This window comes from Drosophila virilis, chromosome 4 (assembly GCF_030788295.1).
Source record: "Drosophila virilis strain 15010-1051.87 chromosome 4, Dvir_AGI_RSII-ME, whole genome shotgun sequence".
NCBI lineage: Eukaryota > Metazoa > Arthropoda > Insecta > Diptera > Drosophilidae > Drosophila > Drosophila virilis.
In genome coordinates this window covers 24,393,382-24,408,957 of record NC_091546.1, presented here as the reverse complement: position 1 = coordinate 24,408,957, position 15,576 = coordinate 24,393,382, and the positions used below count along the sequence as shown (strand labels likewise).

At 35.2% G+C, this 15,576-nt stretch overlaps 1 protein-coding gene across 2 annotated transcripts in view; it reads right to left on the bottom strand.

Annotated features, from left to right (window-relative positions):
• Hnf4 (Hepatocyte nuclear factor 4) overlaps window positions 1-15,576 on the bottom strand; it is a 28,299-nt gene that overhangs the window by 4,953 nt on the left and 7,770 nt on the right. Inside the window, exon 1 of one of the 2 annotated variants that reach the window (XM_032437872.2) lies at window positions 8,835-9,622. The exons of the other annotated variant lie outside the window; for it this stretch is intronic. Within the exon in view, the coding sequence (XP_032293763.1) occupies window positions 8,835-8,943 (109 nt within the window). The 5' untranslated portion in view covers window positions 8,944-9,622. Of the gene's footprint in view, window positions 1-8,834; window positions 9,623-15,576 lie in introns of those variants that run through there. 2 annotated transcript variants of the gene reach the window in all.

Below are 15,576 nucleotides of genomic sequence, written 5' to 3'. Positions count from 1 at the left end.
CAACAAACTCGCAAACATTAATTACACACTTCCAATTAACACCCTTTTCACGCCTAGCCAGAACTAGCCCACCCACAAACCCACCCAATCGCTAATTGTCATTTGCAGTTGCAAAAAAATACTTGAAAGAGAAAAAAAGTCCAAATACTTGCAATTTTAAAGATAGAAACCAAAAGATGAGCACTAAAGAGAATAAAAAGTCAAAAACAAATTTTGTTATGAACATTTTTTATCTTGCTTTTTGTTTTGCTTTTTTTATGCTTTTATATATCCAAAAAAAAAAGAAAGAAATTTCTATATTGTGGTGCCATAAATTACTTTAGTTTTGCCATAAAGCTCGCTCGCTCAGTGTGTCTGTCGTTGTCTGAGAGAGTTTCCAACTCGTTGTTGTCAATTCTCGTTAGCGCATAAATTTGTGCAGCGTCATCGTTAGAGCTCAATTTTTTTGATATGCTGCGTCACCGTTAGTTTTGCTAAACGAGAACATGTTGTTGTTGTTGTTATTGTTGCTGCATGTTTTCTTCTTAGTTTCTTGTTATAGATTCTTGTTGTTGTTGTTGTTGTTGTCCATATCGATTCGTAATCTGAGATTAAAAATACTCACCCCTCAGCGCTTGCCCTTTCAATTTCTTTTTCGAATTTTTTTTTGTATTTTGTTTTGCATTTTTCGCAAATACTTTTTATTGACAATCCATAAAAAAGTTCATTCGAGTGCCGCTGATAAGCGCAACAAGTGATACACAACGTTGTTGTTGTTGGCGTAGAATGAAACGGATGTATCTATTACTTTATGAAGCTCCAGTCTGTTCATTTTATATTAACATACCTATACGGCGTTTGGGTCGAGCCCCCGAAATACACCAAGAAAAATGTTAACTAAGTATAGATACATATGTATCTAGATATATATACATCTATCTGTGCGCTTGTTTTTTGTATTTTTGAGTTTGTGTAGCGCGAATATTAATATTCATAGAGAGGTTCTATTAAAAATGTACGGTTGCGTATAAAGCTTATGATGATTTTATAAACAATTAAAAAACGATTTTAAAAATTGTAATGATCATTTGCTAATCTTTGCTCTAATCTTGTATTCAGATGAAACTCAGAATAGTCAGAGATGTTGATTTTTAGAGACATTTTATAGGATTCCAAATAGGATATACGCATACTTTTAGTTTATGATTTTGTGCTTAGGGATTATTTGACAAGTTGTCAATAGGTTTTCTATTAAACAATTTGAAATTAATTGAGTTCTTATTCCATAAGCTCAACCAAATATAAACATATGTATATATATAATAGATGTACCTCTATCCATATCTTTCAACATATACATAAAGCTTGGCACGTACACAAATATAGATTTGTTTGATTTTTCAAGAGGTGAATACTATATATATGTTTTGTGTATTTGTTTGCTGCGACTGCCTGAAAGCAAACTTTGCACGAACTACGTAATTTGGATTTTATTTTTAGCTAATTTGTTTTTTTGGTTTTGTTCCTAAATATAAATTCGAACATATTTATTTGAAATTCTCAAAGAGAGATCTATGAAAATGCCAATTTGTATAAAACATCTAGCATATAATCATGACAAGGTACAGTACAGTAAAATCTATGCATATCAGAGCAGACCGTATTATTATAGTTATTCATTGAATTCGTAGTCATTACCTGTGCCTAGCACAACATAAATAAATATATTCTTGTACAATACGAATTAATAATCATTCATTTATGTCCAATTTTATTGAATTTTAAATGCATAGTTTTCATGTAAGTCCTTACATAAACAAATATCCACGGAAAGTCAATGTCAATGCCATAATTATGTTTCAACATTAATCAGTGGAAACTGATAATAGTATCTACATATCATATATCATTTTACACTGATAACACACATGCTGAAGGTTGTTGGACATAATATTGTCGTTTTATGTAAATATGAGAAAAAAATAACAGGAAAAACCAGTTAATTTTAATGTGAGAGTATTTAAAAGAGGTAAACTTATTATCAAATCAATTCACTCTCTGCATTAGTTTTTTTTTTTGTTGATAAAATAATATTTCTTCAAAGGACTATGTGATATTATAAGTGTATGATGATTTTGTTGTAGTTATCTAAAAGATCATGAGAGCTTTGATAATAAATATTAAATGCCGAACTAAGACTTACTTTTGTTGATTTTGTCATCATATTTGTGTTTTAAGTTTTCCTTTTTAACTTATAAGCAAATATCTAATTTTCGAAATTATCTATTGTGTATATCTTTCAATATAATAAGCTCTTCAGGCACTTTTTATGTTTCCAATACACACGTTTTAATAAGTAAATATATGTAAATATAATTACTAAGGCTGTATCAATTATCAGTTAATCACCCATAAAACAAGTACAAGTATTTAATGAGACAGACTATAAATACTATGATCAAGAATTTCGCTGAAGCTCTAAGAGATACATTAAATAACATCAAGATACGGAGTTACGAACTAAACCTGTTTTCGCCGCAAAGAATATTTAAGAAATTTATAAATCGAAGTATACTTTATGTAGTTTTAGTAAAACTGTACGGAATAGATTAGTGTGCCAAGGCGCGAGTGCGCAAAATGACGAAACAATGTATATATTTATATATGCATCTATATTACTCATATGATTAAATACAGTTGCCACTGATGTGTATAATAGAACACAAATCCATTTCAACATCAACTTCAATTATTGCTTAGTGTTTTCTATTGTTTTTGTTTTATGCCATCCAGAACAACAATAACAATGAAAACAACTGACATTAGCTACATATGTAATTTCATAGCCAGCAATCTGGCCGGTTTGAACCCCGCGTAACCCCGCCTAACCCCCAGCCAACTATTGAAAGCTGTTATCGCCGCAACGGCGACTACATTTCAATAACGTGCCTAATGCCAACGCTGATAACTGCGGCGACTGAGACAATCGAGTGCGACGCAAAATGCTCGATTTAAAATCGAATCAACTGAATATATTGGGGCACAGAAATTGCACATGGGCTTAATGGGCACGAACCGTAGCATGTTTGGGCTGTCAATTGATAGCGATTATAAATATATATATATATATAAAAGTGAGTCAACGAGCGGAGCGATATCAAAAAAATAATAAATACAATTCGCTGTTTTTGCTCAATTCATTGGGAATTGCGTGCCAAAGATCAAATTCATTGGGTATGCGTAACAAAGCGAAAGAGGAAAACGTTTCCAATTGCAAGGTAAAGCCTAGAAACTCAATATACACCCAGTCCAAGTGCTATTATCTGGCAGTATCGAGCTTGTCAACGCCCGCCCACGTTGCCTGTACATGATAGGGATTGCCTGATGCAACTTAGTTCGGGGTTCAGCAACAACGATCTGGCAACACTCTGTGGAAATCTAGAAATCCGCCTTTACTGCAGTGTTACCAGTGTTGTATAACTACCATCTTTAATCGCATTCATTCAGGAGCATTCTCCAGTTAGGCAACATTTTTTAATAATTTCCCAAAATATTACGACTGAATTTTGTTTTGTCAGTTACTAAGAGATTATACATTTTCGTATATATGTTTTTTTTTTTATTGGCCCATTAACTGCGAAATGTTGTAATCACTTTACAGCCAGGCATTACATAGCATCTACATAGGTCAGCAGGCTAATTGGCAAGGTGCTGCATCTAAAAAATAGTGAATTATATAGCTGATAGAGCTGTTTAAAAATTCATTAGAACAGCCACGAGCATTGCCATAAAAAATTACAAGTTTGAATAAATTAAAAACTGTTGCGTGAAATTCATAAAATCTATTTAAAACATGCACAATTAACGGAATAATAAGCTGAGCAATTAGCTAAGACCAGCTCATTTAGAGGTATAATAAATCATAGCTCAATTCGTAAGATGGCAGACCATATTTTAAATAGAGTATTCGAGTTCCTGAATCAGGGGTAAAATTGAAAAGAAAAGTTTATAGAAATAAATTTTTATATGTATCTTGTATTTGGAAGCCATAGCGGTTTCGTGAGATACTGAGATACAAAAGTATCTTAAAGATACAAAAGTATCTTAGAGACACAAAAGGATGAATACAAAATTATCTGTGTGATAAGAAAAAACCAACGAGATACGAAAGTACATTTGAGTGATATAGGAATAAGGGTATCATCTATTTCTATCTAGAAAATTATTATTTTAAATGAAGACTAGTTTACTACGATTTCTAGGTGCGAATGCAACACCCTGTCAAAGCTGATGATGTTATTTGAGCTGTAAAAATGTAAAACAACCTTGAACTTACAGATCCCATGAGTCTATCTATAAAAAGAAGCTGATGAGTGGGATGACAAAAGAAAACAAACATTCTAAATCGAATTGTCTTACATTATCATAGTGTTTAATGTCCAAACAAAACCATATCGGTAAACCCCACTGAAAATGCAAAGATAAAGTTGAGCTCATCCGTATGTGTACATTTGCCCGGACCCTGTCCGGCGGATATTCCGAGGTTTTATTAGAGCCCATGCGATGGGCTCTGTCACGTCATTGTCACCTCTTTGTCAACAATATTTTGTGTCATATTATTTATTTGTATATTATCTTAGATGAACTGCAATAATGCTAGACATTAGAGATTGTTGTTAATATATGTATATATTGCGAGAGATCCCATGACAGTCGGCCGATCAAAGATATGCCAGATTTGTAAATATATTAAAATCACAACATGTCATTGTGAAAGGGCTTAACCGACAAATATTTAAATAGAGCTAATAAGGGATGTGCTTGTGGTCAAGCCAGGAACTACCGATGCGCTCACTGTTACAGGTAATTCAAATAGCGGATCGTTTAGCGAGCGGTTCCGAAAAGCAAATACGTGAATATTGTTGCACCTGCTCCACAATTATTATATTATATCTGACCGACATTTGCATTGCACTTTTTTTTTTGTTTTAAATATGAAAATATTTTTGAAGCGGACTTGAACCAATTAGTTGACGTCGCTCAACTGTAAGAATCAACTTTTTATATTGAAATTATCATTATCTTTATGACTAATAATTGCGCGCATATTGTCTATAATTAAAATGCTAAAAGCGTCTCAATTAAATTGTTATTAACAAAAAGTCAAAGTGGCTGGCACAATAAGCTGGACCAATCATATAGCATTTGCTGCTTTTTTTAATAACTTCTATAACGATATGTAAGCAGGCTATTGTATCTGTATCTGTATCTGTATCTGTATCTGTATCTGTATCTTTAGCTGCAGCGGTATATGTATCTTTATGTGTGTGACCGGCTATCAAACGACCTGGCGCCTCGTAAGTAAAAACCAGCAAAAAATACCTCGTCAAGTGTAATTTCCATTAACTATGTCTGCTATAGTCTTAGTGTCTTGTCTTTTTAATTGGGCGCTAACGTGTTTCAGATACATTTGTATCTCCAAACAGAGGCTGTGTGCAATTAAATTACGTCTTTGCCTTGAACTGCGCTGCCAATGACGGCGACACTTAGAACTTGACTTGTCTCAGCAATCAGCTGCTCGTATAAACTAATAAGCTTTTCCATTAAGCCCAGCCTCCTCATATATATACTGTATACTGTATCTCAAAGCAGCATCATCTTTTTATGGCCAACACCTTTAAAGCCACGTTTTATTCAACAGGCCACGATTGTGTGATCGACTTAATCATGTTTTGGCTAGTCACGATGATTGCCCCAAAAAACCAGAATCGAATTCTCAGTATGATAAGCCAAATATCGTCTGGGGGTGAACATTTTTGTCTGGACCTACCCCAAAAATAGATTTGCAGTCAATAAGATTAGAATGCAAAGTTCAAATTTCGTTTGCTATCGTTTTGATTCTTGGCTATCAAATATTTTCATGATATGTTTAATATGAAAAGTTTTATAGCTTCGATTTCACGAGTGTAAATTAAAAACCTGTTTCAGTACACTGAGCGAAACATAACATATATTTAGAGAACGACATATATTTATATATATATATATATATTGCTTCAGTATACTGCGAGAAAATTTAAAACACAAATTGTGTACGAATATTGGAATAAAAATATAAAATACAAGTTCTGAATCTATATTTTATAAGAGGTTATTTCTCTTGAAAATTTTAGGGTACTAAGATGACCGACAAATATCAAAAATACATTGCGACTTAAAATGTTTATAAGTGTATTCAAATTTTTGACAGAATCAAAAGCTCGCACAACTTGCGAATGCGATATTCATGTTTTTTTTTGTTCAATCCCACTTTTAAACAATCTCTGCCTGCTTTTCTTACAGTGTACATGCTTATGAGAGAGCTTATCATATGCCCCCTTTCCAGTTTGTCTGATTGACCATTAAGCAAGAACTTATTTTTGCTCCTGAATCAAAGACTTTTGGCATTGTTTTTTCTAAGCGTTATCAGTTTTAATTACGGAGCCTCCCCAAGTGTGGGGCTTAACGAATACTTTGCGATTTTTACTTTTATTCTGCTGTTATCAACTAGTAATTACGCTAGTTTTTCGAGTATGTCTCAAGTTCAAGTGCCCCACACTTTTAACTGCTTAAATGCGCCATTCTATTGAAGTGTGCGTGTGTATCTGTGTAACTGTGTATCTGTGTGTGTAGACATGTCTAGTATTTCCGGTTGTATCACCGCAAAGAGCCAACCTATTGATTATTTTATTAGGTAGCTGAATAATTACAAGAAATTAACTTCGAGTACGTAAAAGCAACACGTGCAGTTAAAATAGTTGCTGGGCGGGAGTCGTTATGATTACAAACGAGTATCCGATACTCCGCAGTCTGAAGGAGGGGAGCGCATCAATAATTTGACGTATTCGCATTTGCCATGGATGCAATTAATAATTAATTAAAGCATTCGTGTGTGAAATGCCAATGAAAACAAAATAATAAAGCCATAAAAGATCAATTAAAGCTGACTTACTCTAGACTCTACAGTCGAACAACTCAAAGATACTCTCCAAAAACTTAGCTAGAGTCAAATAGCTCGGAAAATTTCAAAAAATATTTAAATTCCTTTCAAACATGATTATGCAGCAATAGAATATTAATTAATATTAATTAAATATACAATATACAACTAATTGTAGAGTATTTAATATTTTGAGTATTCCATTTTACGTAATATTGTTTTCATGCTAACTAAGTTTAGTCTAGATAAATGTAGACACGGCATAATGAAATCCATTCTCAATTATTCGCTGTTAATTGTTGTTAAATGTGTTTTTATTTGCAAATGCATTTTTAATGGAGCTCGGAATATTATGCATTTTCAGATCAAATGAATATTTATAATGTTTTCAGTACTATTTTCACTTTCAGACCTAAGTAAACACCTGATGCCACATACCATGCCGCTTAAAAGAACATCACATCATAATTCTTGTCGCTGGCTTTCTCTTTTTATGATTGCTGTGAACAAAATCTAATCGCCAAAGAAGAGCTTATAGCTAAATGCAAGGCATAATCTCTGATAAGCGCTGCAATAAAGCTGACTTATCACAGGGAGGGGGTGGGTTAGGCAAAACAAAAAGAGCAGTATGATAAAACCTATATGGTGGATCATAAAGTATATATGTTTATTATTCCCAGATATGGTTTACAATTTAAGCAGAGGGCGTGACAGCGTTTTGCATAGTCGGACATGGGCCAGAGGTAGTTTTTTATATAATAGCCAAATGTGGATTTGTTTTAGATCGCGTGATTTGGCGTGTGTTAAAAGCATATACATCAGTTATTTTTGGATTTTATGTCAAAAACCGCGCCATTAAAATGTATCTTATCAGAACGAAGCGAATGTACGCAAGCAAATCACAAAAAAAACCAAAAAAACAAGAAATTAATGATAGAAGCATAATTAGTTGCTCAACAACGAAGCTTGAATGCTCTTTTACAAATTTTACAAAAATTAATTTTAAATGTTAGTTGTAATTTGCGTGTAATTACAATTGAATTGAAAGTAAATTTTCAGCTTTTTCTTTTTTGTTGAGGAAATGCATTATTTTGCATATATTTTTAAAAGTTAGCCCAGGGTATTATAAATCTGTCATGTCATGTGTAATAGCCTAATCAGGAATGTATATATTTGTGATCTGCAACAACAGCTAAATTAATATAGTCCATTTGTCTGTCTGTTGCCATGTACACACATTTGCATCTATCCTAGCGAAACTGGGGCTAGATCAATCTGCGAATTTTGCTTGTGGCCGTGGGGCATTGTATTGTACATGTGCTATATGTCTGCAAGGGCGTTTAATCTACGGCGCACCGATAGTAACTGTTCTTTCTTATTAAAATATGTGTTTTTTGGCAGAGATAAGCGAAGTTCAGCTGCACCCACCAGGTGTTAAAATAAAAACAAATAACGTTATGCCAAAAGTATGCTACAGAAATGCGATTAACGAGAAGAAAATAAGATCAGAAATGGTCTTTTTTTTTTTTTACAAATTTAGCAGCTTTTGTTCATTTGCCTGGCAATAATGACACCACAAGTTAAACTTTTAAATTACAAATGATATTCTTTCTGGGTATGCGTAGATAAGCATAAACAAGCTAACCATGAAGTCTATTGGCCCATATACACATATGTGGATATAAAATCAGAGATATACAGCCGGATATATGCATGTGTTACAAATGATAAGTTATATCGAAAACTCGACTCGACGTTGCACAATTGAAGCTAGATACGATTAGATGATTGGAGCCGATTACAATTGCCCAAGTGAGTCAGTTACTCAAGAGAGTATTAGAAATTCAAGGAAGATCTATGCCCGAGCTGAACTCACCCATCATTTGTAGTATATTCTCCTCCAATAGGAATGCATCGTCGTAGCCCGAATTTGTTAAATTTTCGGTTTTCATATTTAACAAATTGGGCAACATTGAGGCGTACATTGAGTTAGCGTTGGATTCCTCGATAATAGTACGGAAAATAGTTAGAAATGCGTCGGGCTGAGATTGAAGACGCGACAATGGGCAAATATTTGAAAATCCTTCACACTTGGTGCAAATTTATTTTCTCACAAATTGCTGTTGGTGCATATTTGTTGTTGTTGTTGTTGTTGTATATTTTATATTTATTTTTTATACACACACGCACACTCGCACACACACTTAAGTAAAGTTCAATATTTGCACAAATTAAAATTGAAAATAGCGAAGACGACACTCAAAAGGCAGCGGCAAATGTTTTCAACGATATTTTTTTTCTTTCTATATATATATATATATATATATATATATGTGTGTATAGGAGGTGGTTTGGGTGGGTTAACGAGTTGCACCACATAAATAAATAATGCAAATCAATTAGGGTTTTGTGTTCTTTTCAATATTATTCTATTTAGTTATCACAGTCCTTTGCGTTGACTTTATGCTAATCGGTAAATTGGCATTTATTATTTCTTATAGGCTGGCTAGGCAACTTGCCAAACATATGTATACATATATGTATATTCGGTTACTTCGCTCGATCCCGACCGGCACAACACGGCGCTTTCTTTCGGTCTAACACCGGGTAGTCTCTCGGTGCTCTATGTATTATAACCGCCCAGTGCGAAACACTGACTAAACCTCAAATAATGTTCTCAGCACGTACTAACTGTCTTAATATTATTTGTTGTAGATATAGAAGTCAACGTCGGGCGGCGACTCAGCAACGACAACGACGCAGCCGTTGACGTCGCAGTCGATGTCAGCGTCGCTGTCAACGTTAACGTTAACGTCAACGTCAGCGACAACAGCAGCAACAGCAGCCGCTGTTGCCGGTGCCGGTGCCAGTGCCGGTGCCGATCGCCGTTCGTTTGGCTCTGTCCGAGCCGCACAGCAAGCACATAAAGTTTATTAAATATTATAGCCATTGTTGCTGTTGTTGCCTTAGCAAAATTGTTAACAATTTACGCCGATTACAGGTCGGCTCGGCTCGGATCGCCTTGTTCTCGTGCCAGCCAACCGATTGCCAATGGGGCATGCGCAGTCGACTTACTCTGCTTTCTGCCTGCTAGCCTCTTATCAATCTTTTGCTACTATATATATATATATGTACACACATATATATGCATATTTGTATATACGTGTAGAAGTTTATGTGTTTATATACATACACACAGCTCTAATTGTTTAATGGCTGTCATACATATGTACATATAAAGTGTCGCACATAAACAACAACATGAATAGCATACAATCATTTGAGGCACTTTGTTTTTATTTATTTATATATATTTTTTTTATTTGCAGCGCGATTATCGCGACTGTACTTCAGATTTACCTACGCATTTTGGCGAAAGAAAAAAAAACTTTGGGTGTGTTCTACGAATTGAAGGAGAAAGCAGAGCTTTATCTTATTGCGATTCGCGAATTATCATATCATATTTTTCGAATATACTTTGATATTGAATGTTTTTCTACGCATGAACATTAAAATTAATTAAAAATGTGTTAAAGTGGTCCCTTGGAACTTAGAACTATTCGAAATAAGAATTATCCAGATATTACAAAAATCGTTTTCAGACTTATTTTTTAAATGATTTTATTTGTTATATAGTTAATTATTTAATTTTTTCTTAGTATTTTCTAACAATATGGAATCTTTTGGGGCTACTCAAAACTTTGAGTATGTTATTTTCGGTCACTTTTACAGTTTTTTCTTATATCCTTACAAGAGTTCACAGTTCCATAAATTATAGACAAACAAAAATATTATACAAAATCTTTTACATCTTCAACACTTTTTTTTTTTTTTGCTAAATTCGAGACCAGTTCCAGTCGAGCCTCCCATGACTATGCATATAAATATGACTTAACTCCTGACATGGGTAAACGTTAAAAATAATACACTTTCCATTTAAAGAATTTCAAAACAATACAAAGCTTAAATCAATTTGATAAGACGGCGCAAATTTGCTCTGTGTACATTTTGAAGTCGTGCATAAGACCCCAAATGGAGATTTAAGATTAAAGAGAGGCATGGAAAGGTAGAGAGAGAGTGAGAAAGAGAGTTGCTGTGCGATTCAGTTAGTCACGGCTAAATACCCTAACTTACGGCTAGATGAAATTTTCAAATGATTTGCAGCCATTCTTTTAAGCACTAATACAATTCTTATTTTAGAGAATTTGGGGAATATTTAATATAAATGTTTATATCATTAAATAATATAAATAGTTAATCGTGGCTTTTTATAGGTTCAGTTCAGTTGAGTTAATATTCAGTTGGTATTCAACTGGTATGCGATTATTTGAATGGCAGCAAAGCAACCTAACCTACCATAAGGTCTTTACCACTTGTTAAAACAAAGCTAACAAAAATATTATGTAATGCGACACCTTTATTTATTTTCGTTAGGGTATGTGCTGTTCGAGTATTCTCTAGTTCTTATAGGAACACTCATCATAGGGGCCTCATATTTGTTGATCAGCTCACTTTCAGCTCGGCAAACAATCATATCACAGAGCGCGGCGACAGCGTCGACTGCCTCGCTTCTTATCAGTATCTGAAACCCGGAGTTCAGTAGCGACTGGCGGCAGCGGTGACTACAAGTATATTATATATATTCGTATATATATATATATATGTATATTATAGGTCGCTCTGCTTGTTGATAGCAGATAGTTGGAGTAGTCAGCCAAGCTGAGCTGTCAAAGGCGCCCGGTTATCAGTTACGGGCCATAAATATCTATATATATACACGTATTTATGAAGCAAAAAGAAAAGTCTGGATGCGAAACAGACACAGCTCCAGGCTGGGACGACGGGCAAGACTGTGTCTGGCAGTCGGACAACAAGAATTGTACCTAGATTAATGATTCGCTTCGATAGGCTGCCTCTGGTGCCGGTCGCTGCTTAGCTTTGCCAAGTTGTGGTTTATTTTGTACAGCGACTAAGGAATTCGCCGGCTGTTCGGCCATTCGATCAGATGTACGAGTGCAATACCTTGTTCGGTATTTCGTATACCCAGTATTGCTGCAAAGTGATGGGTATAATAGATGCTGCACAAATGCAGAGGCAACAAATAGACACACTTGACACAAAAGCATCAATCTATCCCAGAGATCTTAAGACCCGGATACTATAAATTTGGTATGTGTATTTAGCCGAAACATACGCATATTTAAAATAATTCAGAATTTTATAATTTAACCGTTTACACTCCATAAAGAATTACGGAATATTTGACAATTGGGAATTATAATTATTAAGAATTTTCAAATATTTTATATCAATAGATGCAATTTCTCTGTGTCTTCGAGATTTGAGATATTAGTTATTTTGTATTATACAGAGAGTTGATTAGGTTTAAAAACTCTTTTGTATGTTAATGAAAGTCTCTAAAGAATTATTTTTAGATTCAGAGTCAGTTACGCTCTCTTACAAAAAAAAAGCAGCTGAAATTAAATTTGATTCTAGCCACATTGTTATATATCGAATATCTGATGAAGATGTTCGGTTAGATGTATTATCAGGAAATCGAAACTAACTCAAGGCACACATATTGCGTTTAGGGTATTTATTAGTCTATCAATTGTGATTATTCTCGAATTTGTTGCTGCTCTTCAAAAGCCGAGCTCGACGGGCGTTGATTGATACTTGTGATTCAATTGAATATGATTCGCTCGGAGTGTGAGTGCGCCTCTGCGATTGTCATTCAACACCCATGCCCCAACGGCCAGGCCATTTACTCATGCACAATCAACGGCGAGCAGAGCTAAGGCCCAGAGCCAGAGCGACGGCAGCGACAACGTTTGCGTTTCTTGTACTTTAACCGGCGCGGCTGAATACGCCGGAATTTCTGTGACGAAATCAACCGGCGTTGGCGGCGGCGGCGGCGGCGGCTGCGGCTGCGGCTGCGGTGTTTGCCGGCAATGGCATTTTTGCCGTTGTACTTTGATTTTATTTTGAATGGCCGGCATTTGGCTACGTCACGATTGAGGCTGGCTGCCGTTGCGAATGGCAATGGGTAAAGGTTGTACTTGTGACGTCACATCGGTTAGCCAAACCGTCAATCTGGCTTGCCGCTTATCAATCCCTCACGTGATAGGCTAACAATAATAATAATTTTAAGTCACTTCCATCCCTTGCAGCATATAGTATTATATCATATGTATTTAATCTCATTCATAAATACTTGAATATATAATTAACCCAATTTTCCACAACTCCTGGCCATATAATGATATCTTTTTGAAAACAAAGCGTATTGCACAAGTCTACAATAGATATTGTAATCTATTGATAACTTTAACTTAACCATGTAGGTGCTTATATCATAACTTTAACCATTTTGGCATATCTCAATTTCCGCTGGAAGTTGTTGCCTTATTTTGTTTTGCATAATTTAAATTAATTAAGACTATATGCGGATAGAATTTAACTGGATTTGATATGGCCTAGTTAAAGCAGAGATTCGATCACTTTAACAAGACTTGATCTTATCAGATGCAACATTCTTCGGAAACTACTTTTTCTCCGGTTCCGAATTGGCCTTAGAGATCTCTTGATCCCTCTTGAACCACTCGTTCCCATTAGCTGTAATCATTTTTGTTTTGCAAGAAGAGAGAAACTTATTCCCACAAGTGCTTGACTGACTGAAATACCCATATTAAAATGAGTCCGCAACGTTCTGAGCAATGCAATCGGAGCTGCGGCATGTGCAACTGTCATATGGGGCAGAGATTGCATTAATTGCAATTACAAAATATGAGCACATAAATATGGAATATATATATGTATGTGCATGCATATACCCTCGTATCTCGCATGCGCTACATGACGCATATGTTTTGGATTGAAATCGAACGCACCGAAATAAATGAATCATGCGCCGGAGCAGGAGGATCACCGCAAATTGTGCTTACTGTACAGTTGTCGCCCCTATGACAGCCAAGAGATACAGCCGGCGTTTCCTGCATGGGCGTGGTGTGTGTGTGTGTGTGTAGGAATGATTGTGTGTCTGATGAAAATAATGGAAACACAACGAATGAAGTGAAAGAGCAACAAATTTACAAGTAAATTTATAAACAACTAAGAATGCTCGACTAGCCGATGCCCTGTAGTTAGAAATAAACTATTTTAATACACTTTTTGAAAGGGAAATAAAACTAAGCGTAGAGTAAAAGTGAGAAGGCATGTTCGTTTGGTTAATACTCTGTAGACAGATGTAAAATAAAATCTCAATTGTTGTTTTTTGTGCATCAAAACTTAAGTCTAGATGTCCTAGAGACAGAGTTGTATATTTCTGTATTTAGTATTGAATCTTTGAAGTACAGTATCTAATATAACATAAAATTCAGCGAGCCTTCTACTGTTTGTCATAAACAGTGCCACAATTAAGAACACCCTGTTTACGTGATTTTACAGGGTATAATAAAATGCATGTCATGTGCATGGCATTGTTGTGTGTTGTGTGGCTTGCCTGTCGCATTTTCCCGGCCTGCGCACATGTGGACAACTGACTGGCTGTCAATTTCCAGAGAAATATGAAAATTAGCCAAGCCAAAAGACATTTACCCCCCCTGACAAACTCTTTACCCGCTGCCCTTAACATTTTCAGTAGTTCGTTAAGTGAGTTTTGTGCGAAAATTATTATTTTATTTGCATACATATTTATATTAACCATGCAAAGCAATGGAGCCGCGTTTATTTTTGCACAAGCCGATGAGTGTGAGCATGAATCGTGAATGTGAGTGCGAGTGCGAGTCGTGAGTGTGAGTGCGAGTGTGCGACTTGTATCCATAGGATGCACATGTGATTTGCATGTGTTGTTCGTCACCAGCGTCAGAAACAACATTATCATTAAGCGATTGCAATTACAATTATTAAAGCTGTTGTTGTTGTGGTTATTCATGACAATAATGACCACCATCATGATGATCACGATGAATATTGTTGATGATATTCATAATGTTTGACTGCAATTTACTATTTACACTTCATTAAGCGGCGACAACTTTAAGTGAAATGTGTCCACATTGTTGAGTGCTTTGTGTGCATCTATATATGTACAGTATCTGTATCTGTATCTGTGTTTGTATCTCGCAGATACACGTTTATTCATAGGTGTATATAGACGAGTGTGAATCGCATAATACCAAAAGATCTTTCCCTGGAATTGCTAGTTGGGTCTTAAATTGAGAAAAGGTGGCCGCCTAATTGGGAAATAAGCTCAAGTGTCGGGATGCATTGAAACGTGGAAACGACTAGAAAACTAACACTTAACAGCTTGAAAAAAGTTGAGAGCTGAACTCTGCCAAATGAGATAATACTAGGTTAAACGGTGCGGAAACAAATTTTTCAGAGTCAAGGTAATTGATTCGGAGCGGTGTTAAAAGTGCTGACATAATTGTTTTAAACCTGCTTTGTCGCTTATTTAGTAAATTACTATTTCGGAGTAAGCATTTTGTTTTCGGAGTAGACTTTGTTGTTATTGTTATTGTAATTGTCGCAATTCCTAAATCGTCATCAATTATATTTTTTGAATACGCTTTGACATTTATGTTAGTTAATTGCTTTTCGGGTTAAGCATTTTCGGA